The 15,544-nt window shown below is 47.0% G+C and overlaps 1 protein-coding gene across 3 annotated transcripts in view; it reads left to right on the top strand.

Annotated features, from left to right (window-relative positions):
* The window catches only part of MED13 (mediator complex subunit 13), a 94,894-nt gene that overhangs the window by 57,433 nt on the left and 21,917 nt on the right, over nucleotides 1-15,544 (top strand). For all 3 annotated transcript variants that reach the window (XM_020786808.3, XM_020786805.3, XM_020786803.3), the window contains exons 8-14: nucleotides 2,126-2,236; nucleotides 3,761-4,444; nucleotides 10,524-10,731; nucleotides 11,229-11,295; nucleotides 11,799-11,926; nucleotides 13,280-13,370; nucleotides 14,823-15,037. In XM_020786808.3, the coding sequence (XP_020642467.3) occupies nucleotides 2,126-2,236; nucleotides 3,761-4,444; nucleotides 10,524-10,731; nucleotides 11,229-11,295; nucleotides 11,799-11,926; nucleotides 13,280-13,370; nucleotides 14,823-15,037 (1,504 nt within the window). The remainder of the gene's footprint in view (nucleotides 1-2,125; nucleotides 2,237-3,760; nucleotides 4,445-10,523; nucleotides 10,732-11,228; nucleotides 11,296-11,798; nucleotides 11,927-13,279; nucleotides 13,371-14,822; nucleotides 15,038-15,544) is intronic.

The raw sequence follows: 15,544 nt of genomic DNA, 5'->3' as shown, positions 1-15,544 counted from the left end.
ATAATGGCCTCTACTTTGCTGTTTTTTTCCCCAAAGTATTCTCGAGATGATGTAAGCCAAATCTTTTAAGAAGGATAAAACACCCCTTGATTACTGTCTAGACGAGCTCTCTCCCCTGTCATATCTCACCCTCTTGGCTATTATCCAGGAAAGCAGCACTTTCCTTCCCACATAGGTCATCTGGGTCATCTGCTCGTGCGTCCCTTATTCTTCTGTTCTGGAAGGGGGTGTGGAACGCTTGATTATGAGCAAGAAATTTCTTGAGTGCCGAGCAGCAAGGAGGTCCTTGTGTATTTGGTGGGCAAAATCCTGTTGCAGAATCATATGGGTGCCACTCAGCGTGGCACCCATGGGAACTATAATAACGTGGAAGTGCTACCCATGAAGTACTTCCACCTACGCATGGCGCAGTGGGTTGTGCTGGGGACGTGTGACGCATTGAACATTTCCTGGTTGCCAAGTATAATGCCCTGCCACTTCTATGCAGGGGGAACTTTACCTTGCACCTGCGTGGAAAGGATTTGGGCCCCTGTTTCTTTTTCCATGCTGCTGAAGTGGTCTTTTGGAGTTAAGACTTCATTAGAATGATCTGCAGAATAGGGAGTCTGTTTATGTTTTATTTTGTCGTGAACTGCCCTGAGCGACCGCTGGTCAAATGGGTGGTATGAACATTGAATAAAAGCAAAAAAAAAAAACAAATTGAGTAAGAAAGTAAGTCTGGGAAGCAAGCAGGTGCCAGAGAAATTTCAGAAAAGGATGTCTTTAAAAGCGGTATAGTCAGCTCCTGAAAAATGGACTTCATTTTTGATGGGATTTGACAAACTCCTGGGTGAAGGGGAAAAATCATTGTCTCTCCTGGAGGCTCCTTCTCTTGAAGTCAGTTGTCTGTGCAGCTGGCCCAGCAGGCATTAGGGGTGCTGGGGAAGAAGCCATTTGCATTCATGCTGCATTATTCTTACTAGGTCTAGGTTGCTTCTAGAGCAGTGGTTCCCAACCTTGGGCTCACAGATGTTCTTGAACTAAAACTCCCAGAAGCCTTCACCACCAGCTGTGCTGGCCAGGATTTCTGGGTATTATAGTCGAAGAACATCTGGGTACTTAAGGTTTGGAACCACTGCTGTAGTGGATCACTTAAGACATATGTTTGTTTAACAGACTGTTGGCCTGCCTTTCTGGGCACACTGCCCTTACAAAGTGGCTCAGAAAATTACAGAGTTGTCGAGTTACAGTTGAACACCCCCACCCCCATGGCAAGTAGCACCATTAAGCACTGAGAACAGTTTTGAATAAACGAGTTATTCGTTTTTAACAGCCAACAGAGTTGTGGCCAGTTTCTCGGTGGGGGGGCCATCCACTGAGAAAGCCGTGTTCTGAATAACCCGCCAATGGCCTGGCTGTCTCTGGTACAGTTCTTAAAATCCTTGGAGAAGCTCTAGTGAGGCATCTCCAGAACCAGAACACAACTGAAAATGGGGGAGTTGTGTCGCCCACTTCTGTGTGCCGCCAGCTGCAGAGAGAGTTCATTCCGTTGTATTTCTCTAATCTGCTTGCCAAGTGGTCTGAGGTCCGTGGGCTTTGTCGCATCTTGTGGCTGTGCAAATTCCCTTTGCATAGTGTGAAGGAACTTAGGTTGGTCGATCCTGAGCCAGCTGCCCGGCAAACCCCCGTGGGCTGACCTGGTGACCGGTTTTATGGGAAGCAGAAAAATGTCTTCACATCATTTATAACAGTACAGATGACTGTCACAATCCCCTCATTCTCACTCGTTTTCCGAATTGGTTAGTGACAATATTACACGAATACTCAAGCATCATAAATACCAGCTTGGTCAAGCAGCAGCGTGTCTGCATACGTGGATCGGTTTGCAGGTTTCTAACACTGCAAGTGAGTCCACAGCCCTAGCTCTCTTGTGAGGGCTTTTGTGGTTTGCCCACACATACTTGCTAGTAATTTGTGGTGCATCATCAATCTGAAACCACAAGGGAGAAAACTAGCTTCTGGGGAGGTGTTGCTTTCCAGAGGCTCGACGGGCAAGTGACTCTTTGCAGGGCTGAATGTGGTTTACAGTTTTGTAACTTAGCGTATTTTTTTAAAATTAATAACTTCTCCCTGAAATGCAACACAGGAGGAAGTATTCTGCTACATCAAATGGCTTGTGTGAAGAGGAGACCGCTGACAAAATAGCATTTTGGGACTTCGTGGAAGCCACACAGAGGACAAATTGCATTTGCTCAAGGTACAGCTCCCAAAATGCTCGGTCATAATATTCAAAAGTGGCACAGAAACCTTTTAGAATCCCCCCTTTTTTAAAAACAGAAGCAGCAAAATTTCAAGAGTTTATTAAGGAAGATCTATGCAGTTTTTGTGTGTTTTAGTTTGTGTACATGTATGTTTTGTATATGCCTCTAATGTGAACAGAAAATGCCCCCACCCCAGGGCCTGGTCTTCATAAGAGATCTTCTGAACATAAGTGTCTCTTTGTACTGGATGTGCATCCTGCTTTTTTTTTCTATAGTCCTTGAGGGTGACTTGTAGTGTGGCTAAGATGCAAAAGACAGTATGCTGAAAAGGGAACAAAGCCATCCCCACCAGAACCAGCACAGGATCTAGTATTTCCATGCTTTCCAACATCCCCTTCCTCCCCAGCTGCCTTTTGGGGAATCTTATTTCACAGGCCAGTTAGTTGTGGAGAAGCATTTGTCAGGAGGACAATCCAACTGGTTCAGGGAGCAGGCTCCTTGTGCCATCTCTTTGTGTCTCCCTCTCTGGCTTCTGCTTCCTTGATTCAGAATGTCTTCAGGATTAGTAACCACAGATAGCTTGGTTGCAGAAGGTTGTCCTGCCTGCACTAGCCTAATGCCTAGCTCACGGTCAAGATATGATGCAAACATTGACATGATTTGAAGGGGTTATGAAGTGAGAGTGTGGCTCACTTTAAGCCTAGTTAAGAATGATGTAAATATTGAATAACCTATTGAGAAGCCGGAGTTGCTGCATCTTCAGGTCTCCCTGTTTAAACTGTTGACTGGTGGATTTTAGATTTCTCCCTCTCCCATGTCCTCCAAGGGGGAGCTTCATGTTAAAAAAAAACAAAGCATGCTGCTTATATACCGCCCCATAGCACTTCAGGTACTCTCTGGGTGGTTTACAAGTTAATTATGTAGGCTACACATTGCCTCCTCCTCCAGCGAGCTAGGTACTCATTTTACCGACCTTGGAAGGATAGAAGGCTGAGTCAACCTTGAGCCGGCTACTTGGGATTAAACCTCGGGCCGTGAGCACAGTTTTGGCTGCAGTACAGCAGTTTAACCACTGTGCCATGAGGCTCTTTGAATGTACTGATCTTAACCAGAGCTTTCATGTTTATTTGGAAACATAACCACAGTTAACATGAAAGGAGTACAAAATGAGGAAAAAGGATCATTTCCCCCTTATAACCTGACACCTCTCTTTATTTAAGGCAACAGGAGACAGCGTTAATACTAGATAGGAGGTATACCTGTGGATTCCTCTGTCTTTGTGCATTTAGCTGTGGTTAACACTAGATATATGAAACCAAGGGGAAAAGGGGGGGGGAATCTTCCCCTTACCATCCCCTAACCGTTCTGATCTCCTTATGGAAGGTAATAGATGATAGGAGGCATCCTAGATGAGCGGTACATCTCTGTACCAGCCTGATCTGACTTTGCTTATTTCCGTGCAGTGTTCTTTAAACTCATTGGTTTAAAAATGCCTGCCTTCTTCTTTTGCCCCGCTTCAGGCACAAAAATCTCAAACCCAGACTTGGGATTCAGCAGGGGCCGGTGCCTCCCGTGGGCCAGCCCCCGCAAGCAGCTCCAAAGCACAAGGCGAACGAGAAGCAAGAGAAAGGCGACAAGCCCCAGAAGCGTCCTCTGACTCCCTTCCACCACCGCGTGTCCATCAGCGACGACGTGGCCATGGAGGCCGACTCGGCCAATCAGAGGCTGGTGATCACGGCGTCCGACAGCCAAGTGAGGTTTTCCAACCTCCGAGCCGGCGACGTCGCCAAGACTCCTCAGATGCACGGGGCGGAGATGGCCAACTCCCCGCAGCCGCCCCCTCTCAGTCCTCACCCCTGCGACGTTGCTGAGGAAGGGGCCACCAAAACGCCTTCCACTCCCCAGAGCCAGCATTTCTATCAGATGCCAACTCCAGATCCTTTGGTTCCTTCCAAAGCAATGGAAGACAGGATAGAGGGCCTGTCCCAAACTTTCTCGGCACAGTTCCCAGAAGTCATAGAGCCCACGATGTACGTTGGTACAGCGGTGAACGTGGAGGAGGAGGACGCAGACTCCACGTGGAAGTACTACAGGGTCCCAAAGAACAAGGATGTGGATTTCTTGCCGCCTCAACTGCCCAGCGAGAAATTTAGGGACGACCCCACAGGATTTGCGGGGCTAGACGCCGTTCCCTCGGCCACAGAGTAAGTACCTCCTACGCTTGCGTTCTAAATATGGAATCCGCGTCCGAGGCCGGGTTTTTCCCGGTGGGTGTTAATCAAACAACTTTGCCCCCACAAAGGGTTGAAATTGAAAGCGATGCCCTGAGTTCGAAGAGGAGATCATTTGTTTTGCAGCAAGTTCTAATGCTTCAGAATGAATGGAGCTGGTGCTGCAGTCCTCTTAATTGTGAGCGTGCAAATCCAGCACGCACCGTTCTTTCAGGTGGTAGCAGAAAGCGTTATATTTTGGGGCTGTCTGGGCTCACCTGTCGTTTCAATGAACTTCCCCCTCTTCTACGTCAGTTTACTTTGCAGACGTAAGGATGAGACTTTGCTGAGCCCAACTGGGTCGTTTAAGTTTCTTCTGCTGTTTTCTTTCGTAATCTGCTAATCCCAGTCACTCACTGGCAAATGATCTGTCTAGGATCCTATTGCAGATAATCATTGGGGGGGGGCAAAATGGTAGTGGAGTTCCATGTTGGCAGCGAGGGACAGTTGGCTTTGTCCGTGGTGCTAGCGATAGAATGGAAGGGCTCCATTGCCATCTGGTGAATAGGTTGCGAGTGGAATGAAAAAGCTGTAATAACCCCTCATCCGTAGCAGTGCTGTAGCGCTTGAGTCCTCTGTGTGGTAGACTAGACTTTAGTTAAGACATTTTAAGGTTAGTCCCAAATTCATTTGGATGTTCTGCTGAGAATTTATTTGAAGGCCTTTTATAATTGGGCTAAATAATTTTTTTTCCCATTGAAGTAAGACTACAGCACCACTACTCCTTAATACCTGTGTGATTTGTATCAGTGGTTTATTTTCTAAGAGAGAATGAGAGAGAATTCGTCCTTGTTTGAGCATTGATCCAGGTTTGCGCTTCTCTGTTGGGGTTTGAGGGATCGTGGGTTCAGTTTCCTGCAGTGTTTGGAGTTTGGGTGTGGTCGTACCAGTAAGATATTGGCACAGCTTGGCCATAAAGGCCATTTTGCTGTTCTGTTGTAGAGGCAGTCTGGTGAAAGGACTCCACCAATGGTGCTAAGATTTGACACTTGCACATTTCTTTTAGAGAGAAAGGAGTCTGTCATAGGTTCTTGAAAGAGGGACTTGGCATTTAATTGAATGCTTCTTTGTGTCCTGTGTCAGAAGAGCAAATATTTAAATGATGTTATCATAGTTTCCACTTCGTTCAAAACCAAAATCCCATTCTGGGTTTTGCTAAACTTCCCAGCTTGTAACAAACCATGCCGTTGGAATCTGTGGAATGAAAGGGGGTTAAATCTTGTCTCTGGATTTCCAAAACAGCTCCAGAAAAGTCAAGCGTGTTCAGTTTTGAACTTCCTCCTTATTTATCTCTTACCCCGTAAATGGTCCGAGGAAGCGGATTTAATCCATTAAAAACTCATATTAAAATATAGCAGTTAGTCTATAAGGTGCCACAATGTTTTCTGTTTAAAAAAATGAAGTTTTGTTTTTGTCTGATATGCCTGCACAGATAAACATAGCTGCTTCTTTGAAAATCCACAGATATTAAGTCTCATACAGTGTTTTCTTCAATCTCAGATGATCAGAACATTTCTATCCCGTCCTGCCCTGCCTTTAATGCCTAGGCTGCTTAAAAGGATGAAAATGGGTCCATAACGAACTTACGGTAGAAACCAATCACAGAGAAGGAACTTGACAAGTGTGGGAAGCATGAACACAGAAATAGGAAGAGGGAGACAGAGCAGTACAATTTCTCCTAGAGGCCTGGCACTCAAACAAGCTTAGAAAATAGTGCATCTTAAACAAACTGATATATGGCGGACAGTTCTTCCAAAGGGTCGGTGGGAACCCGGAGCGATAGTTGGTCTCTCCAAAATCTTAAGTTTCTCCCTGCCCATCCCTTTGACAAGGTTCTTACATCCTTCCCTGTCACAGAACGGTGGAAGGGGAGGCGCATGCCAAGAGTTGGCATCTCTGCTTGTGCCTCCCATCCCCGTTCAGGTTTTGGCTCCCTTCCCTACTTCTTTCCCCTGCTGTCGGCTTGCTTGTGTGGCTTCTGTCATAGACGTCTCGCTAGTGCTGGAGAGGGAGGCTCCCTTTGCTCTTCTTGCCAACCTGGAGGTCTTTGTCAAACGTGGGCTGCCTCCAGAAGTCACAGGCTGGCACCAAAAGGTCAGAGTTTCTCCCTGCCTGCCTGCCTGCTTGTCTTAAGCCTTTTTGCTTTGTTTGTTTGTTTCATTGCATGTGTTCTGCTCTTCATAATCTGAGCAGCGGCGGAGTGCTGTAGGAGGGTCAGTCTGGGACTGATCGCTTTTCTTATCTCTGAGTAGAGATGGCCCTGGACTGAATTATGAACCGGAAAAGAACACGAATCGGGCTGGTTCGTGATTCAGTTTGTGCGATCCGTTTTGGCAAAACAAAGCAGGGAACTTCTTTCCACTTGGTGCTTTGTCTTGCTTTGGCAAAACAGGTGCCTGCCTGCTCCCTTCCCACCACACACCCCCATCGCCTCCCTCCCTGGTCCTGCCTCCTCCTCCTCCTCTGAGCCCCAAACCCCCCCACACCCCCATCTTCACAGGCAATTCCCCAGCTTCCCTTCCAGGCGGGCCCATGTGTGGAGACAACTCGCCTGGCTCCTGGAAGGGGAAGCTTGGCTGCTGTTTCTGAAGATGGGCGGCAGTGGCAGGACCAGGTTGGCGAGGCCGCCGGTGCAGCGGGAAGGGGGCAGAGAGGGTGGAGGCGGCAGGTTCCTCCCTCCCCAGGCACGAACTGGAGAAATGAACCACGGGCCATTCGTTGCTCCGAAGGTTCATGGTGGTTCAACTTGATTCATCGTTTTTTTTCTCCTTCCTGATTCGTGCCCATCTCTACCTCTGAGATCTGGCTCTGAAGAGAATGCTGGGGAATGGGGGTGGGGGTGGTGAGGATAGTGGATTCAATTGCTTCTCACACAGGATGGTGTGAATCTAATGGTGTTTGGCAGTGCATAGGAAGCCGGATCGTCTAGGTCTCTGTAGGTGTGGAAGGGGAGAAGTCTGCGTTGGGGGAGCCTGTTGGGACTCCCCGTGTGAGTTAGAGATGGCTGCTTTCTGGGGATTCGGTTTTACTCTAGAATAAGGTCCCCGCCCTCTTGAGAGGCCCTCCCCTTTGAGTTCATCATCGCCCTTCAAGCGTCGAGCTGGGGCAGAGGGGGACGAGGCTGCCGTGCTCACCCTGTTCATATGTTGTTGATTGCGATCCCTGATTGAGTGGTGCTACACAGCGGCTCACACGGATTGTGTCCCTGGAAGTGCGTCGCCTAGAGTTCCTTGCTGAATCTTCCTTCAGTAATAAGTTTTATTATACGAATGATGATGGCACCGGTTTATTTTATTCGAAGGCCCACCTTTTTTTGTCAGTAGCGAGATTCGGGGCAGTCCCAAAGGATGATTGGAAACAGATACAACTGAAACCACAGTTAAGCTTTGATAATTAAAATACACTTGGATGGATTATTAAAAACGGCAACAACACTTAAAGTTTTAAGAGTGTAAAGACATGCCAGGGAGGGGGAAGAGGAAAAAAGTAGGATGTCTCTTATTAAAAGCTCATTCCTTATACTCTCACTAAAACCCCTTAACACACCCAGACAGCTGCCAGAAGTCTGTTCACAACAAGGAGATTGCCTGTTTATGGGTCCAGATCTGTTCACCTTTACATCTTTGATTGTTGGCTTAAACATTTTAGCTGCCTACCTGAGACAGTTGGTGTCCACCTTGCGAGTTCTGGTGACACTGATAAAAGCAGACAGCTATCTGAAGATAGCTGTTTTCTGGATTCTCTATATCTAAAAAGGTCATCTCCCCCCTCTTAATATTTCCATTATGGGTCCCCAATGTGGTGCAGCGGACAGAGTAACAGGACTAGGAATCTGGAGAACAGGATTCGAATCCTCACTGAGCCATGGAAACTCGTTGGGGGAGTAGAACTGTTAAAACCACTTCTTTAAATAACTGACTCACATGTTAGGGTCCCTTTAAGTCAGTTCTGACTTAGCGACACGGCACACACACGCACATTTCCATTATGCAGAATCTGAACATCGCTGACTTCCTAGCAAACTATGTGTGACCCCCTTCCTTGCTAACAAACGGTGAACTAAATTGCCCCGGGCTACTGTCGACTCTCAGAAGAACTGTATTTCCCTGAAATGGAGTGACATTACGAACTCTTATGTCTCTGCCGTGGAATGCGTCAAACGTAGACCATATTTGCAGCTGCTGTTGTGATGGACATGGCGTGAAAAGGCATAAGCTTTAATTGCCTCTGGGCACCTGTAATTGTTGGTTTTAAGCTGACATTTAAACCCAGCGCTAGACCTTTTGAGAAGGTTTGCTAAATTCTACATTGATTCCACTCCAAGTACATGAAAGCCGCTCTCGTTGCATTTACTGTACTATTTTTCCTTTCCTCCAAACCAGACGGGAGAAATTTTTAGCAAACATCTTTTGCCAGGTGGAGTTCAGGGTGACAAAACAGACCACATGGGAATCCTCTACTTGTCTCTCCACTTTCGTTTCTTTAAAGCCCGTTGGTGGTGGTTGTTATTGTTGCTGTTGTGATACAACTAACCCCTCATCCTTGTGGTTCAGCAGACTGTTGCCCGGTAACGTCTTCAAACTTTTTGAGTCATGTTCATCAATTGTTTTCTTCTTGCTCAAGAGTGGAAGTGTGTGTTTCCTTTCCAGACTCCTTGCTCCCTTTTGCTTTGAAGACCGGGGTGGGGGGTGGAGTGTTAAGTGAACAAAACTGTTCCACCCGCTCGTCTTTCTCACGCTGTCTTGTTTTGGTAAAGCATGTTTGGCTTCTAAATAAGGTAATTTGGTGGTCTGTGTGTTTGTTTCAGAAGGAACGTACCGAACAGTGGATTTATTCTGAGTAATGGTGCATTACCTTGGAGGCTTGTACTCCCGCTACGCCCTACCTTGAATTCAGGCCCATTTGACAGGAAGGAATCAGAGAGGAAGGAGCTAACTTAGCCTTCCTTAGCATCATGAATTAAGGCCTAGGGAAGCCTTTAAGGGACATTTCCAGTCTTTCAAATGCTCAGGTCACATGGTCTGATAATCTGGGGGCAGTCCTGTTACGTATCCCACATCAGACATTTGGTTGGTGGGAACATGTCATTGGGTGTATTCTGTAGTTGTATCTAGACTGTAGAATTGCCTTGCAATGGGAGAGCTATTCTCCCCCGCCTCCTAGAATATCCATTTGCCTAAAGCTATACTGTACACCCTCTGTATTAGGGCCGATCTCTAGTCTTCCGGTTGTTTAATTGAGATTTGTGTTTCTGGCCAATTACCGGCTGGTAAGATGTCTTTCTTACATTACAGTCCTAATACCGGTAACCATTTTTGTTCTTATTCACTGTTAATGCAAAGCCACTTTGGCTGCTTCTGCTTCGGGAAGAAAGTTGGGATATAATAAAGAGACCTTTGGGTAGTGTGGGCGGCATATAAGTTAAATAAATAAATTAAATAAGTAAGTAAAATGCTGTATCTGTCTTACCTGTGGGTTGACAGTATGGAAGCTCATCTCATGATGCTCTTATAAGGGGCCTTTAAGTCTTCTGTACCCCGTTAGGCATCTGTGACAAACAGGCAGAGGTTCCTCTGCAAACAGGTTAGAGCGGCAAGATAGAATCGGTGAAAATCGCTGGTGTAGGATGCTGTCCATCATGTTAGCATTCCAGCGGCTGCTAACCCTATTCCTGATAGAAATGCCAGCTGTCTCTAGTGTCCAGTTGCAGCCAGTTTGTTGCCCGTCTGAAGGACAAGTCCAGGAAAATACCTAATGCAAGACTTGATCTCAGTTGTCTCTGTGGCCAAGGGAGAGCAGGCGGAGAAAGGTCCTGGTGGCTGAAAAATCCCAACACACACAAGTTATTTTTGGATGCCTTCAGGCCTATAGAAGAGCACATTCTAAATTGTATTTGTTGCATCTGAGATGAAGAGAGCTGTTTGCATCTATCCTTATGTCCCTAAAAGTGTAGTTCTTCTCCTGACTTCCAGCTCTTCACTCACGGTCGCCATATATCGGTTCTTTCCTGCAGATTAATGGTACAGTGTAGGAAACCTCTAAAGGTGTCTGATGAATTGGTGCAGCAATACAAGAGCAAGAACCAGTATCTAGCAGCAATAGTCGCTGACCAGGAGCCGGAAATGGACCCGTATGCCTTTGTTGATGGAGATGAGGAGTTCCCGTTTCCTGATAAAAAGGACCGGCAGAACAGTGAACGAGAAGTCGGGAAGAAACACAAGGTGAGCACCAAGATTCACACTGGAAATGGCTGCCCCTGCTGGCCACTGGAGCAGGAGGGGCTCAGGGGGAAAGTGCAAATGTGTATTCGGCTCCATTGTAATGTTTTCTGCTTGGTCTCCCTTAATGGCAGTCATGGGGAGGGGCCACAGCTTATGGATGTGGAGCTGTTTTACTTGGAGAAGACCCCTGAGGCTTGCAAAATAAGATTTCATATTCAGGTTCTGAACGTAGGTGGGAAGAAAACATCCACTGTTACGCTCTGCTGTAGTTCAGAACCCGTGCTGTGCTTCCAAGGGGCCTCTGTCTTGAGAACCTTCATTGAAAAGAATTTGGGGCATCAGGTTTAAGGGGAGGGTTCTTGGTGGTCGAAACAGCTGGCTAGACGTGGTGGCCCAGTGGGCCTGTTGCTCACTGTAAAGCAGCCTTTATAGGTTAATGTGAAGCAGCCATGCCTTCACTTACACTTCCTGTTGCTGCCCTTTTTTTCCCCTCCCAGAGTGAAGATGGGGCACCCAATGTTGGGGAAGATGCAATGTCGCTTTTTAGCCCTTCTGTGAAACAAGGTAACATGTCTGTTTCCTTAAAATGTATGGTGCTTAGTTAATTTAAAAGGGTGTGGGTGTGTTTTGAACACAAATGCCTACAAAGCAAACCAAATAAATGTAAGATGTCCATGAGGTAGGCTTGGTCATTTAATGTATATGTTATCCCTTCCTCCTGTGAAAGTGCGCTGAAGTGGTGGACAGAGAAGGACAGAATGTGGAAAACGTATCTGTCATTTCACATTCAGCAAAAGCATGCAGATTTTCTAAAAGTGTCTATCCAAGCAAAGAGTCGTGAAAAACCGTCCTCAAGATAGAAGGATAAATAATAAAAATAGCCACCCAAACCAGGCGTCTAAACTATCTGGTGACCCAGGTGAAGAAAACCTAGCTGTGTTGATAGGAGAATGTACTCGTTTCTTTGACGGGAAGGCCTCAGGTCAAAATATGTCCGTGGTTAAACCGTATGATGTCCCCGCCGTGTCTCGAGTCTGATGGGACGCTTCTGGTATCTCTTCTTTCAGGGATAGATGCTCAGCGCATTCCCCCTCACAATCGTACGGCATCCACTAGCTTGTTCCATGAAAATGACCTTGTTGTCTCCTACACTGACCTTGACAATCTCTTCAACTCTGACGAAGATGAGCTAACGGTAAGCAGTTTGCTGAGATCTGCGCATCGTAAGTTCTTTGTGGGGTGGGGTAGAAACACTTGCCTGTAGCAGAAGCGCTGCATGCAAAGAAGGGCTGCTGTTGAAACCAACGTGACACGCAGAAGAGAGCAGCGTATAATTAAAAATAAGAAGGACTCCTGTTCTCATGCTTTTGGCATCTGTGTCGGTTTTGGAGGCTCCTCTAATGAAATGGGTGTGTTTGACCTTAATCGTGCCCTGCTGATGTCACCTGTAGTGCAATATGTACTCTTGGTAGAGTCCTGTTCTCCTTTAATGGCACTCCACATTGGAGTGACGCCCACTTAGGGGGTCGCCAGCTGATGTCGTGAGACTTGGAGGAAGCTCTTCCTATTGAAGGTGTGTGTGTGGGGGGGGTTTAATAGGCCGGCATTGAGTTGTACAGCTTGATTGCTTATTTGGCACCCAGAGGTTGCCCTTCTGGGTGGGTTTTCCAATAGCAAGTTGATTGCTTGAGGCTTGAACCTTCTCTCCTATTCATCGTCATCATTTTGGAGCTGCAGAGCTGGGAGGGACCCTATGGGTCATCAAGCCCATCCCCTGCCGAGGAGCCGCAGTGGGGAGTCAAACTCCCAACCTCTGGCTCCACGGCCAGAGACTTAAACTACTAAGCCATCCAGCAGTTCATCATGAGCTCGGGAAATTTTGAGGCAAATTCAGGAGCGAATTAATTTTTTTAAGCCACCCATTTGATGAGGGGTTGCCTGGGCTTTTTGATTTCATTCTCTGTGCGAAAAATGCATGCACCAGGGACAATTCCCTCACCCTTGTTTACGCTTGCCGGCGAAAAACTGATTTCATGGTAATCAGCCAAAAAGCTAGACGTGCAGCCCCAGAAATGCATTTAATGATCTAAAATTGCAAGTGTGGAGCATAAGGCAAATATAAGTTGATTGAATTGATTGAATTTGATTGAAGGCTCATAGCCATGCAGTAAAAGTTGGAAATAGACAACTAAGCGACCTGAAGCATGTGTCTTAAAACTTATAGCTGGGATCCTGAAAGACAACTCTTGGTGGATCTGAGCCTAGCCCAAACCTGGAGAATCTCATTCCTTTGACTGTAACTCCTAAACACCACCACCACCCAGCCGTCTCCAGGCCCTGCTCAGTTTGATTTCGACCTACTTTGAGTAGCAGGGCGCCTGTGCTGCCTCTCACAGACCACTCCAGAAATTTCCATCCATTTTTGAGCCATTTGCCACATGGCACGGGTTTTTAGAATACAGAGGCCCCGGCCCTTAATGAAGTTGCTTTAAAGTCTTACTTTCTTCAGCTCTCTTACCAAGGATTTTACTTTCTTTTCCCTCCCCAGCCTGGGTCTAAAAGGATGCTGAATGGTGCAGATGACCGATCCAACTGTAAGGAGTCAAAAGCAGGAAATCTGGACCCTTTGTCTTGCATAAGTAAGTGCCCCCCCCCCCTTGTTTCGTACTATCACATACACAATTTTTGCTCTCTGCTTTAACAACATGAGGGGTTCGCTATAGAAGCAGCATGATGCCAGCTGAAAATAGGAGCCAAAAATATTTAGGATCACTTGAGGCAGGCAACGGTGTCTGGAAAAAGATAATGTATAGTAATATCTGCAGAGTACATTCTGTGAACCCATGCTAGCGTGTTTGGCTCTTGAATTTGAGGTGTTTTTTGCTGGCTTCGCAGATCCCGTGAGAAATAGAAAGATCTTAGCAGATTGATTCATAAGTTTCCTGCTTTTAACAACATGGCTGCTGCTCCCATTGTCACCCACTTGCACCAGTCATGCAGGAAGGATTGCTTCTGTAACACAGATCACCGAACAGGATCATTTGTAACCCAGCAGAGGTGGGAGGAGAGGATTTTGGGTCTCCCTAGTCATTGTGCAGCAAATCTTACAGCGGCCAAGCTTTTACAGCTGAAAAGCATAAAATTCACTGGATCGACATGTCTCCTATAGCAGAATTCAAACGTCCTTATTTTTGTATTCCCGAAGGCTTTCACAGTCAGGATCTGATGGTTATTGTGGGTTTTTCGGGCTCTTTGGCCGTGTTCTGGAGGTTTTTCTTCCTAACGTTTCGCCCATCTCTGTGGCCGGCATCTTCAGAGGACAGGAGTTAGAACTCTTGAGTTCTACAACAACCGTCCTTATTATTTATTTGTCCTGTTTATGTCCTGCCTTTTCTCCAGTTGAGCTCAGGGTGTGACGTATACGCCTTGCTTTCTCCTGAAAACAAACCTGGGAACTCGGAGTTGGGGGGGGGGGACAGAAAAACCATGGGTGGCCTGAGAGTACTCAGAGCATTTCCCGGCCAAGCGGGAATTTGAACCTTGGTCTCCTGAGTGCTCGTCAAATGCTCTTAACAGCCACACACTCTTAACTGCCTCTCGCTGAGGACAGATTGGAAGTGGCTAGCTTGCTCCGGCAGGCCACGGTGGTGGTCCCATTTCGCGTGTGGGTTGACAATCTCCACCTTACTTTGTCCTTTGTGACTTCTTGTGGGAGAGCTGGACTGAGCCGTTGTGTCTGAAACCGGCCTCTGCCCTCCGTGGCCATTTCCCCCCCCCCCCCCCCCCTTTGTTCTGGCCACAGAGAGAGCATTGATCGGCTTTGCCATTCCATGTACCTACTTCAGGCTTCTCTCAAGTAATATTCAGACCTTGTCTTTGGAGAACCTCCAGGAAGGGGATATTCCATAAGTTGCGGGCAAGGCATCGGCCCCCATTGTCGCGTAGATTATTATAGCAGTGGTACCGTTAATGTCTTGGAAAGTGCGAGGATCATATCGCAAAAGTCAAGAGAAACCTCTCTGTAGTGCCAGCCCAGCATTTTTGGGGTGGGTGGGTGGGAACACGCAGTCACACTTTGAAATCTACCCCAGGTACGGCGGACCTTCATAAAATGTATCCCACGCCACCGTCGTTGGAGCAACACATTATGGGATTTTCTCCCATGAACATGAACAGTAAGGAATATGGCAGCTTGGACACCACACCAGGAGGGACCGTCCTCGACGGGAACGGTGCTGCGGTCGGCCTCCAGTTCAGGATTGAAGTCGACGAAGGGTTCTGCAGCCCCAAACCCTCGGAGATAAAGGTACGAGAAAGTCGTCTTGATGTCACCGCCTCCGAGTTTTTAAATTTCATTCGCTGTTCGTGGTGGTCGTTCTTCTTGCATCTCGTTATCCTCTTTGGGGCTTATCAGATTGAAAATGCGATGTTACGATGATGGGAAGACAGTATAATGGATCTCTCTCTTTGTGGTTTAGTGTGGGCATTTTGTGCTTTTTTGGAATGAATCGGTATGTTTTGCTGTGACCCTGTTTAGTAGTGTGACAGCCTTGCATTTTTTTGGTGGCACCTACTTGTTGGTTACATGCAAACAGAGGGATCCAATTTAGAATGAGCTTTAAATTGCTTCTTTATCCATCTCCTTTCTTGGCCCACAGTCAGACTAAGGGTATGTGGGGTGAGTTTTTGGGGAGCTGTACAGCCCGTTCGTGAGTGGTGTGCCAGCTCTGTGCTCTTGCTCTGTCAAAACAGAGAAGACGACTTCACAAACACTCCGCATCCTGCTCCACCTGTACCTTTTATGGAACAAGGA

Source organism: Pogona vitticeps, chromosome 7 (genome assembly GCF_051106095.1).
Source record: "Pogona vitticeps strain Pit_001003342236 chromosome 7, PviZW2.1, whole genome shotgun sequence".
Taxonomy (NCBI): Eukaryota; Metazoa; Chordata; class Lepidosauria; order Squamata; family Agamidae; genus Pogona; species Pogona vitticeps.
Note: the sequence above shows the minus strand (reverse complement) of the source record. Positions and strands in the feature narration are given on the sequence as shown.